Source organism: Bos indicus x Bos taurus, chromosome 10 (genome assembly GCF_003369695.1).
Source record: "Bos indicus x Bos taurus breed Angus x Brahman F1 hybrid chromosome 10, Bos_hybrid_MaternalHap_v2.0, whole genome shotgun sequence".
Taxonomy (NCBI): Eukaryota; Metazoa; Chordata; class Mammalia; order Artiodactyla; family Bovidae; genus Bos; species Bos indicus x Bos taurus.
In genome coordinates this window covers 93,924,494-93,937,563 of record NC_040085.1, presented here as the reverse complement: position 1 = coordinate 93,937,563, position 13,070 = coordinate 93,924,494, and the positions used below count along the sequence as shown (strand labels likewise).

Below are 13,070 nucleotides of genomic sequence, written 5' to 3'. Positions count from 1 at the left end.
GAGAGTGAAAAAATTGGCTTAAAGTGCAACATTCAGAAAACGAAGATCATAGCATCTGGTCCCATCACCTCGTGGCAAATAGATGGGGAAACAGTGTCAGGCTTTATTTTTCTGGGCTCCAAAATTACTGCAGATGGTGATTGCAGCTATGAAATTAAAAGACGCTTACTCCTTGGAAAGTTATGACCAACCTAGATAGCATATTGAAAAGCAGAGACATTACTTTGCCAACAAAGATCCATCTAGTCAAGACTGTGGTTTTTACAGTGGTCATGTATGAATGTGAGAGTTGGACTGTGAAGAAAGCTGAGCACCGAAGAATTGATGCTTTTGACCTGTGGCATTGGAGAAGACTCTTGAGAGTCCCTTGGACTGCAAGGAGATCCAACCGGTCCATTCTGAAGGAGATCAGTCCTGGGTGTTCTTTGGAAGGAATGATGCTAAAGCTGAAACTCCAGTACTTTGGCCACCTCATGCGAAGAGTTGACTCATTGGAAAAGACTCTGATGCTGGGAGGGATTGGGGGCAGGAGGAGAAGGGGACGACAGAGGATGAGATGGCTGGATGGCATCACCAACTCGATGGAAGTGAGTTTGAGTGAACTCCGGGAGTTGGTGATGGACAGGGAGGCCTGGCGTGCTGCAATTCATGGGGTCGCAAAGAGTTGGACACGACTGAGTGACTGAACTGAACTGAAGAAGACTGTCTCAAAATCAAGGCTCATCTATACATTAAAATATTTCTAAGCAATATTCACCCTTACAGTCTCCACTGAAGGGCTGGAGAGAAAATGTTCCCACTCCTGCCTGGCTCTACATTTGAATCTGACTTAGATTAAAGTATTATTTTTATTTATATATTTTGCAGGTAATAATTATTTTGTGGGTGGGGAGGCGTGAGCTAAAAACCTGTAAGAAACCCCTTATAAGCTATTGAAACAGCACACTATTCCTGTCAACCCAACTCTTGTGCTCACTAATTCAACAGGACAGAATTTACTGACAACGTGAGAACTGCATTTCTATTCTAAATGAATGTGGAAATTACAGATTATCTACATCTGGAAAAGTCATTAAGAAGAGCATCTGCTTTATGAGTTTAAACAAAATAATCTGGTTTTGTCCATCAGCAGATGAATGGATAAGAAAGCTGTGGTACATATACACAATGGAGTATTACTCAGCCATTAAAAAGAATATATTTGAATCAGTTCTAATGAGGTGGATGAAACTGGAGCCTATTATACAGAGTGAAGTAAGCCAGAAAGAAAAACACCAATACAGTACACTAATGCATATATATGGAATTTAGAAAGATGGTAACAATAACCCTGTATATGAGACAGCAAAAGAGACACAGATGTATAGAACAGTCTTTTGGACTCTGTTGGAGAGGGAGAGGCTGGGATGATTTGGGAGAATGGCACTGAAACATGTATAATATCATACAAGAAATGAATTGCCAGTCCAGGTTCGATGCAGGATACAGAATGCTTGGGGCTGGTGTACTGGGACGACCCAGAGGGATGGTACGGGGAGGGAGGTGGGAGGAGGGGTCAGGATGGGGAACACGGGTACACCCGTGGCAGATTCATGCTGATGTATGACAAAACCAATACAATATTGTAAAGTAATTAGCCTCCAATTAAGATGAATAAATTTAAATTTAAAAAAAGAAAATAAATAAATGATCATCTGTGCTTTGCTTCCTTGAATAAGACAACTGTTGCTGGAGTCAAAAGGAAATAACTCCCTTGTGTCTGTGGGCACCTGGCCAAGTGTGTTACTGGGAATGTCGCCTTTCCTGAGGCACCAGGTCCAGAACAGGTAAGTCTGTACTTGGGTGGATAGCCGGGGTCCTGCCAGCAGGAGAGACAGCTGGGATCATTATGTTCCCTTCAGGTACCGAACAAAACATCAGTATTTCTTCTTTTGCCCTTGAGATTGAATACACCCTTATGTGGTTTTGGTTGCTTGATCTGTAAGCAAACAGCATTTTTTAAGTCATAAGCTCCAACCTGGCCTAGTGAAAAGAATACGCTTGGTGCCACAGCCTGGGCTTGGGTCTGAACACCCCTCTGAGCTGTCAGTTATGTGACTTTATGTCCGCAGGCCACTCACACATCTCTGAGCCAAGTCTCTCTCACCTGTAAAAATGGGGTCATTACTCTTCCTATCTTTTGTGATGTGGTTATTACATGAGAATCTCTAACAAAGTACTTTCTAGACAGAACTGGAACATAAAGGGAAGGCATTCTATTTGCAGCAACATAGATGGACCTAGGGATTATCACACTAAGTGAAGTAAGACAGAGAAAGACAAATATATGCTATCACTTCTATGCAGAATCTAAAATATGATACAAATGAACTTATTTATGAAACAGAAATAGACTCACAGACATAGAAAGCAAACTTATGCCTACCAAAGTGGGAAGGAGGTGGGAGACATAAATTAGGAGTTTGGGGTTAGTAGATACAAATCACTATATATCACATAAACAAATAATAAGGTCCTACTGTATAGCACAGAAAACTATATTCAATATTATATATTAAACTAAAATGGAAAAGAATATGAAGAAATATATATATACACATGGCTGGATGGCATCACTGACTCGATGGACGTGAGTCTCAGTGAACTCCGGGAGTTGGTGATGGACAGGGAGGCCTGGCGTGCTGCGATTCATGGGGGTCGCAAAGAGTTGGACACGACTGAGCGACTGATCTGATCTGATCTGATATATATGAATCACTAGCTGTATACCAGAAACTAACACAATATTGTAAATCAATTAAAAAAAAAGAAAGAAAAAGGGAAGGCATTCATGTTTTTAGGGATTTTGGTGACAAGACATGAGAAGATCATTGGAAAACGTTTCATTATGACTCTCCACACACACCCAGTGGAATCCAACCGCTTCAGCAAATTATGCTTAGCAAGGTGTTCACTGTTTCTCTCCCCATCTTGTTCAAGCACCCGCTTCAGTTTTCTAGATTCACAGATACTGAACTTGAACCCCAGTTCATGCTAAGCATCTGCTAAACACATGCTATGAATATGGCCTCACTCTACAGGGCAAAAGGTGGGAGAAGGGAAGCCTGTTGCCTGAGAAGGGTTTACGAAGGACACAGGCACAGGAGGAAGGGAGAGAACGCAGCCTGGAACTAGGAGGCGGTCTGGGGCTTGGATGCTTCAGGACCATTTGCAGCACATGGGCCTTCACCACCCCAGATGCTTCTTGAAAATCAAGGACTGTTAGGAAATGCAGGGCAGAACAAAGTGGGAAAGGGCACAGGACAGAAAGCAACATGGTTCCCCCCCCTTCCCTCTGGGCGGCAACATGAGAAGGCACTTTCCAGCTCTCCCACTCAGATCCCAACTCTCGGGAGGGCGCAGCCTGCCACCCTTGAGCCTCGCAGTCCTTGAGCTTGGCCAGTGGAGCCGGTGGACGCCCACCCGGCGCGGCAGGAGCGCGGACTACCTGGTATGGCTGTTGGAGGACAGGCTCTCCCAGGGCTGCCCGCTGCAGCCGGCCACCGCGAAGGCGCCCCCGCAGCTGCCGTCCAGCTTCATGAGCAAGGCCTTGGCGGCGTTCTCAGCCGTCTTCCGGCAGTCGTGGGCTCGCTTGAGCATCTGAGTAATGTTTTCATCCCCTGACTGGTCTCCTGCAAGAAACCAAGGGGTTAATTAATCAGCAATGGTCTAGATAAACAAGGCTGGGTGATGGGGCAGGCACTCAGGGTGGAGGTGGCTTGGTGGAGACACGGGTGGAGCGTGTGTCCTGGGGCCGGTCCTTCACCTAGAAGCTGCGATGAGGAAGGCTTTCTCTTCCCCCACAGACGGAGGGCTGGCCCGTGTGAGCTTCCAGCTCTGTGTCCAGCGGTAACCTGCTCTGATTTCCTAACTCCTGAGGCTCCTGGCTGCTCCCGGCACGCAACCCCAAGACTCCTGTGCGGCCCGTCTCCCTCAGCTGCTCAGCGCTTCCTTGGGAGCGAGACCAAGGGGAAATGAGGCCCAACCTCGCCATGTTTCCACACGTCTGCAGCTTCGCTTAGAACTTCATGTAGGCATGAGACACAGAACTAAGGGTTAAAACGAAAACCTTGGGATTGGCTCTGATGTCCTGCATGGATGCTCTCCCTGAGTGAGTCATGTCCAGGGGCAAGCTCCATGCCTCTCACAGCCAGCTAATGTCCGCAGCAACACTCAGGGTGGTGGCCACCAGCACGCAGCCGGGTTGGGGATCCCCTGCCCAAGGTGGCCATGTTCTAGCTGCGTTTTCAAAAACTTTGCAGGCCAAATAAGTCATTGGTTTGTTACCTCTACAGCCCAGACCCTCAATCTTCCAATATTTATAAATGAAATCTAATGCCAAAGTCTAAGATACAAAAATGGTAAATATGAAACTGGCTTAAGTGGGCAGGGGGTATGGGGAGGGGGATACACTCAGCTTTCCCACTCTCCAAGCCCAACACTGGGGCCCAAAGAAACTCCTCCAGATTCCCAGGCACAGTTTGAAAACCACTGTCTAAATCATCCAGGATGAATGGTTGTGCAGTCAAGAAGAAACAAAGGAGAAATCCCCATAACTACACTGTGGGTGAATGTTACAACTCATTCTTGCTGTGCGGCTCCATGGCACGTTAGGGCAGGATGACATATCACTGCAACTGGGCAGAATGGAAGAGTCCGGTTTAATAGGGAGCTGCTAAAAAGCAAGCTTAAAAAGCTGCTAAATAAGATACTTTACAGACATCCACAACTGACGGCTCTCTGAATTCTGAAGAGGCATATTAACTGACTGCTCCATTTTATAAATAGACCCATGAGCCAACCAGGATTATGTGAATACAAGGCATTTTATTATTGATTTTAAATATGTAAAATGCAGATTTAAGTCCTTTTAGCTCCTATCCAAGTCACTGCTGAGTAGGGACAAGCTTCATATGAGGTGCCTTTCGAGGATAGCACAGACTAAGACAGTCCTCTGAGAAAAAGTAGAAATAAAATGATTGATTTTTTGCCTTTAATTGATAATTTTCCTTAATACATTTATTAAAAAAAAAAGAACTTGACAGCAAGCCAAGATCATTTTAGGATTCTGCTTAATAGGAAGAATAAAGTTTTATGGTTTGGTTAAAAGACCCTGAAAAATGAGCTTCCTAATGGAAATGCTGGCAGAGTTTCTACTGTTGGGCTGGGAGGGTAATACTATTTAAAAAACAACAACAAAAAAACAAGAAAACTCAGAGAGAGAGGTGGAGGATGGTCACACATACAAATGGAGGCCTGCTTCCTCACTGGGTGACTTGGATATGAAACAGGAAATTAATACCCAGGGTACTCCTTTATTTCAGATTCCTGTCCATGTCAAAACTGAGGAAAGGAGGGAAGGAGGAAAAGCAGGCGAGTGTTTGTTCAGTGCAAAAGCTACAGCCTGGGCTCCTTGTGGCTCAGAATGGTCAAGAATCCACCTGCCAATGGAGGAGACACAGGTTCAATCCCTGGTCTGGAAGATCCCACATGCCACGTGGTAACTAAATCCGTGCACCACCACTACTGAGCCTGCGCTCTGGACCCCGGGAGCTGCAACTGCTGAAGCCTGCACGCCTAGAGATTGTGCTCCGCAAGAAGAGAAACCACAAAGAGAAGCTGACTCACTGCAACGAACAGTACCCCTGTTCTCCACAACTAGAGAGAGCCCAAGTGCAGCAACGAAGACCCAGCACAGGCAATAAATAGATAAATAATAAAAAAAAAAAGACCTTGGAAATTCAGTTCAGTTCAGTTGCTCAGTCATGTTCAACTCTTTGCAATCCCATGGACCACAGCATGCCAGGCCTCCCTGTCCATCACCAACTCCCAGAGTTTACTCAAACTCATGCCCATTGTGTCAGTGATGCCATCCAACCATCCATCCTCTGTCGTCCCTGTCTCCCGCCTTCAATATTTGCCAGCATCAGGGTCTTTTCAAATGAGACAGCTCTTCGCATCAGGTGGCCAAAGTAGTGGAGTTTCAGCTTCAGCATCAGTCCTTCCAATGAACACCCAGGACTGATCTCCTTTAGGATGGACTGGTTGGATCTCCTTGCAGTCCAAGGGACTCTCAAGAGTCTTCTCCAACACCACAGTTCAAAACCATCAATTTTTGGTGCTCGGCATTCTTTATAGTCCAACTCTCACATCCATACATGACTACTAGAAAAACCATAGCCTTGACTAGAAGGAACTTTGTTGGCAAAGTGATGTCTCTGCTTTTTAAGATGCTGTCTAGGCTGGGCATAACTTTTCTTCCAAGGAGTAAGCGTCTGTTAATTCCATGGCTGCAGTCACCATCTGCAATGATTTTGGAGCCCCCCAAAATAAAGTCAGCCACTGTTTCCACTGGGACCGGATGCCATAATCTTCGTTTTCTGAATGTTGAGCTTTAAGCCAACTTTTTTCACTCTCCTCTTTCACCTTCATCAAGAGGCTCTTTAGCTCTTCTTCACTTTCTGCCATAAGGGTGGTGTCATCTGCATATCTCAGGTTATTGATCTTTCTCCCGGCAATCTTGATTTCAGCTTGTGCTTCATCCAGACCAGTGTTTCTCATGAAGTACTCTGCATATAAATTAAATAAACAGGGAGACAAGATACAGCCTTGACATACTCCTTTTCCTATTTGGAACCAGTCTGTTGTTCCATGTCCAGTTTTAACTGTTGCTTCCTGACCTGCATACAGATTTCTCAAGAGGCAAGTCAGGTGGTCTGGTTCCCATCTCTTGAAGAATTTTCCACAGTTTATTGTGATCCACACAGTCAAAGGCTTTGGCATAGTCAATAAAGCAGTAGTAGATGTTTTTCTGGAACTCTCTTGCTTTTTTGATGATCCAGTGGATGTTGGCAATTTGATCTCTGGTTCCTCTGCCTTTCCTAAAACCAGCTGGAACATCTAGAAGTTCACGATTCACGTATTGCTGAAGCCTGGCTTGGAGAATTTTGAGCATTACTTTACTAGCATATGAAATGAATGCAATTGTGCGGTAGTTTGAGCATTCTTTGGCATTGCCTTTCTTAGGGATTGGAATGAAAACTGACCTTTTCAGTCCTGTGGCCACTGCTGAGTTTTCCAAATTTGCTGGCATATTGAGTGCAGCACTTTCACAGCATCATCTTTTAGGGTTTGAAATAGCTCAACTGGGATTCCATCAGGTCTTATTAAAAGAAAAAAAAGAAAAGCTAAAGCCTGGGCAGGGAGGGAGGAGCTGGCAAGGAGGATGGGAGATGCACTCAGGAGGTACCCTGATGCGAGCTTCTTTGCAAGGTGTGTCCTGGAAGGACAGCCTTAATATGGGCTCACAGCCTAGGAGGAAAAGGATGACGGGTGGCCTGCTCGCCAGCCTGTGCAGAGTGCCCACCTTTGACTCTCGAGTCATCTGGTCAGTTTTTTGTTCACTTGCTGTGGTTTCTCGGGAGAAGTTGCTGTGGTCAAGTGTAGGCTGAGGGAGCCAGGAGGCCCCAGGACTGGGGGCCTCTGTCACTGAACCTCTGTTTCCTTCCAAACACTGTTTCCACTGTTATTGTCCCCATGTTATGTCAAGGCCCACAGTCATAGTCAAGGGTGAAGTTTTGGCAAATGATGGTAACTAGGATGCCCTGCATGTGTTTTTTTCAGTTCATAGCCCTTCTAGTTACTCAGCACTGGGGCACAGTAGTCGGGGGCGGTGTGGGTCTGGAGGGACAAATGATGCCGACCCTGGGGGATGCATGACCCCTGCAGTGGAGGACGGGCAGGGAGGGCAGGTGGGCAGCAGGCCCCCGGGGTTGGCATTGGTGAAGCTGAAGATGACAAGGTGTGAAATGTTCCTCTGCATTTCTATGTCACCTGGAGAGCAGGTAGGGGGAACCCATGTTCCTTTGAATCCAAAGGAACAAACCTGGAGAAAATGCAGTGCCAGATGAGGCAAAGGCCTTGTGGGCAGCACAGGGACCCTCAGGCACCAGCACTGCAGGGAGGCTGTGGGAGAGCTGGTCCCTTTCAGGGCGAATCTGGGCCTCCTGCCCCATCTGGTCCTAGAGTCGGCCTGGGAGAGTATGTTTCCCGAGACGGCCTGTTTGTTTTAACTTGTCTGTAATGCTGTTTCCACTTCAGTTCCTGCTGCATTCAACATAAACAATTTACTCGCTCAGTCATGAGGAAAAAATGAAAAACACACTTGACAAGTGAATTTCATGTTGTTGGGAGGCGTGCCAATGCCAACAGCCGAGACGAGGGGTAGGAGACCAGAAGAGGTGGGGGGACGAGGAGCAGGGGCTGCAGGAACCCGGCCACACTTACCAGGGGACGACCCCACACCGGCCGCCCGGAACTGCCCCAGGATGAGGCTCTGCTCGCTCTCGGCCAGAGCCAGGAGGAGTTCATAGGCTTCGATGCACTGCTCGCTGAAAGAGAAGCACATGGCGTCATCAGCTAGGGCTGAGAACTGCGAGTCCCCTGCGGTGCAGTGCGAGCCCTGCCTCTCAGCCTCCCTGCCCAGGTCGGCAAGGACACGCCCACAGGCACTCATGGACAGAGTCAGGGGCTCGCTCTGCTTTGAGCCCCCCTCCCTGCCCTGCTTTAAAAAAAACAAAACAAAACTTTAGACTATGATCTAGAAAAATACAAGGGAAGCAATGAAGATGAGAGAGGCAAGTCTGCTGCTCCTTTGATGATCAGCTTGAAGGGAAAGGTGAAGCGCTCACAGCGACCAGCCTCTGGGTGCGCCCCGCCCCCCTGGATCGCCACACCTCCTGTAATCCCCTTCCGCCTGTTCCCGCTGGTTTGTGTGACTAAGAGAGTAAGGCAAAAGTGATGGGTTATCACATCCGAGGTTGGTTATAAAAGAACGGATGATTTCCATCTTGGTCTTTCTCTCTCTTTCCTCCTTTCCCTTTTCCTCTTGGATCATCCTTTGCAGAGGAGGCCAGCTGCCACGTCTTGAAGACCCTTGAGCAGCCCTATGGAGCAGCCCGTGTGGTTAGGAACTAAGGCGCCAGCCCATCTCCAGTGAAGGACCGAGGATTCTACCCGAAGCCTTTCGAAGCAGATCTGCCAGCCCCAATTAAGCTGACGCAGCTCTGGCTGAGAGCTTGACCAAAAACTCAAGAGACCCAGAGCCAGAACCTCCTAGACAAATCACTCCCAGATTCCTGACCCCAGAAGCTTTGACATAATAAACAGTTATACGATAATAGGGAATTCATATAGCAGCCCAGAAAGGGGACTGTTTTAACTGAGACCTGCCTATTCAATAGAGTGGCCGCTAGCCACATGTGGATATTTAAATGAAAAAGAACTTAAGGTAAATAAATGAACATTCAGTCTCTCTGCAGCAGTGGGCATATTTCATACGTTTAAACAGCCATGTGCGGCTAGCAGTTGCTGCACTGGATAACACAGAGAACAGCTCCATCATCATAGAAAGTTTTGCCAGAGGCTTGTAAAGCTGCGTCATGAAACACTCACAAAATCTCTGACAAGAGCTGGAGTGTGGAGCGCTCTCTTCGGGTACACCAGACAGAGGATCAAACAGTGACCTCTGGAAAGCCACTGCTGCCCGTGGCCCCATAGGGACCCATGTCTGCACTGGATGGAGTGTGTGTATCATGCTTGAGTCATCCTGGCCAAATGCCTGCAGTAGTGAGAATCACCCCCAAGCAAAGAATTGATGAGCTTCTCCAAGCTGAGCAGGGGAAATGTGGCTTTACTCAACACTTAGTCAACAGACTTTTTTTTTTCTTGTCTTTACTTTCAAGTTCCTTTACTAAGAGACAGGAAAGAGAGTCCAATGACTGCCTGTGGGTGCTGGCAGCTCCCCTTCTCAAGGGCAGTTGATCTTTCAAGTTAGAGATGCTGGGACGTTGCTTCTTCTGTACAGATGAAAGGGAGACTGAGGGTGCAGGAGAGCCTGTTTCAAGAGTAGTCACAGACGATCATCTGTTTGCTTTGGTGTGTCTGTAAACTAACAGGATTGCTCTCTAGCTTTGGTCTCCTGTATTTTGGTTTGATATACATATATTTTTTTTTTTTTGAAGAAGAAGCAATGTTTCTTAAAACAATACTGAATTCTCTGAGAGGATGCCAAGAGTAAGATACAATCACTACTCTGGGACTTTGGTAAATATGCCTAAGTGGTGACACTGATAAGTCTATGAAAACAATAATAAAGCTGAGTTTTGTAGCTATTAAACAAGTAGTAATTTAAAAATAGATAAATTCCAAAGCTGAAAAAAAGTGGTACTACTTGCTCATCAATGAATGAATCACATTCATTTAAACTGGTTTTTTTTAATGGGAAAAAAACTGGCAGCATGCCTGAAGAGACATGAAAATATTCATATCCTTTGATCTATAATTCCTGCTCCAGGGATTTTATCTCAAGGAAAATACAAGAATGACAGTTTTTGTATTAATTTATTCACCATAGAATTATTTTCAGTATCAAGAGTCTGCAAGAGTCTAAATATCTTTTAGAGAAATGAGTAATAATACCATATAAACTTGATGGAAGGGATACAGTCAGTCAAAATAAATGGAGACTTTTAAGCAATAATATTACAGTTTAACAAAGGAAGGAAGAGAATGAATTAGATTTACCACAATGTAGAATATAATATGAATATAAATAAAGTCTGGGAAAAAAAGACTGGAAGAACAAGAAGTGAACTTGTAACACAAAAATTGATGTTTTGAGTGATGTTGTTGTTTAATCACTAAGTCGTGTCTGATTCTGTAGCCCACCAGGCTCCTCTGTGCATGGGATTTCCCAGGAAGAATACTGGAGTGGGTTGCCATTTCCTCCTCCAAGGGATCTTTCCAACCCAGGGATCGAGCCCCCATCTCCTGCATCGGCAGGCGGATTCTTTACCACTGCCAAAGGGAAGACTTGGAGTGATATTACTTACATGAAATAATATTTCAGTTGAACATTGCTAACAGAAACATACCTGTTTTACTAATACCACACTCATTATCCTTATTTTCTTAATTGCTCCCAGGCTGCTAACTGATTTTTAATATTTATCACACCCTAGCATTTGCTGGTCCAGTTCTCTAGTCACATTTTCTAAAACGCGGTTTTCTACTTTCATGCAGAAGCTTGCTATGGATGCCCTTCTCAATGAAAGTGGCCCCTCGCCTGCCCGCCCGCCTGCCCAACTTCCCACCTGTACTGCAGGGCCAGCCTCAACGCGGTGGCATTGGATTCGTACTTCCCCACCAGCATGCTCATCCTCTCGGCATTGCTCTTGCACTCTTCCAGGGTTATGGTCAGAAGGTCATTTTGGGATTTGAGGTGTTCGATACGGCTACAAAGGAAGGAAAATCACGTTCACAGTTTTACACTAGGATTATAATGCGTTGCCAAGATTTTAGTCATCCACTCTAGATTCTGGCCAAAATGCACGTTAGGATATGAGCTCATTAGATGTTTTAGCAAATGCAACTGATGAGAAGTAATAAAGCAAGCAACTCAAAGCTGAAGAATCATTAAATTCTGTGTGAATTAGAAATAAAAATTGCTCCCTGGTTATTTCCCAACCAGTCATGGATGAGCCATTTGCCAGGTAAAGTGCTAGGCTTGGGAGATACACCATGGTAAGGAGCCCTAACCTTCATGAGAGTTAAGACTCAGATGCTCCAATGAACCACCCTCCACCCTCCACAGGGACAAATGAAAAGCAACCCTTACAATAAGAGCTACTATTTGTTAAACCCTTGCTCAGTAACTCTCCCAATAGCCCTTTGAATTAAGTAGTATTATCTCCATTTCTCAGAGGAGGCACAGAAATGTTAATCCTTGGGCTCTGAACCAGGCAGTTTGACCCCAGATCCTTGACTCAGAATGCTCACTACAGAGCAGGAGCAAAGGATGAATCAATGAGTGAAAAAGAAACTGCACTTAAGGGGTACCTGAGTGGCAACTGCAGAGTGTATCCAAAGCTCTTTCCAGCTTGGACAGTCCCCTAACTGCCTACTACTGGCAGGATAATCAGTGGATAAGAATAAGTTTTATAAAAATCAGAACTGTAAACTCAAGGCCAAAGAGTTTATGGCAAAGTCAGAAAGCAGATTAGGAAAGCCAAAGCCTTCAGCCCCTGTTTTCTGTCCCAGGACGCTGATGCTGTGGATGCAATGATTCATTCCCCAGAGGACATGGCCATCTGCAGTACTCAGATCACCAAGTCTTAAAGAGACATAAGGTTTCACACACACAAAATGTTAAGAGCTTGGAAGCCATCTGCTTTGAGGATCAATCTTAGGACCACGCATCTTAGCACATATAACTAAGACCATTGCGTGGCTTTGGCAACAACAAGGTCGATTCAATGTAAGGTGTTACAGGATACAGTTTTCTGTCTCTGTTCACATGACGGCCTCTTCAGAGACTTCCCACCCTCTCATTTACTTCTTGACTTGCTCCAGTTACATTCAGTCCCTACTAATTAGATGAAACCAAACCTCCATGTGGTCAATTCTATCTCAGACAGCACCCCTGTATCGATGGCTCCTACCTTTTAAAACATTCTCCTTCATTTGGGTCACGACAGGTGTCTACTGGTTTTCTCCCTGCCGAAAGGTCATTATTTCTCCTGTCTCCTCTGCTGGCTCCCTCTTCTCTATATAATCTGTGGCAGTTGACATTCCCTTAGGACTCAGTCCTAGGTCCATTCCTCTATCAATGCTCTCTTCTGAGGGTGATTTTATCCCAAGACTTTCACAGGCATTTATGTTCCCATGGCTCCCAGATTCTTAGCTCATACCTCTCTTGTAAGTGCCAGTCTCACATATCCAGGGTTTCACACAGACACTTCAAGTTTAACATGGGATTCTTGACTTTCCTCTAACCATAACCTCCTCCATCTTCCCCATCTCAGTAAATGCCACCACCATACACCCGACAACAGAGGTAAGATATCTGCGAGTCTTGAGACCGCCCCTTATTTTATACATCTGTGGATTTTTATCACCACACATACAGTGACCCCTTCAAACTGCCTCTACTTGGCTGTGCTCGTTCACTGCAGAACTGGCTCAGTTTCCAC

At 45.7% G+C, this 13,070-nt stretch overlaps 1 protein-coding gene across 2 annotated transcripts in view; it reads right to left on the bottom strand.

Moving 5' to 3' along the window:
* The window catches only part of MCC (MCC, WNT signaling pathway regulator), a 532,038-nt gene that overhangs the window by 42,121 nt on the left and 476,847 nt on the right, over nucleotides 1-13,070 (bottom strand). For both annotated transcript variants that reach the window (XM_027552590.1, XM_027552591.1), the window contains 3 exons: nucleotides 11,193-11,333; nucleotides 8,326-8,429; nucleotides 3,488-3,671 (listed from right to left, as the gene is read on the bottom strand). In XM_027552590.1, the coding sequence (XP_027408391.1) occupies nucleotides 3,488-3,671; nucleotides 8,326-8,429; nucleotides 11,193-11,333 (429 nt within the window). The remainder of the gene's footprint in view (nucleotides 1-3,487; nucleotides 3,672-8,325; nucleotides 8,430-11,192; nucleotides 11,334-13,070) is intronic.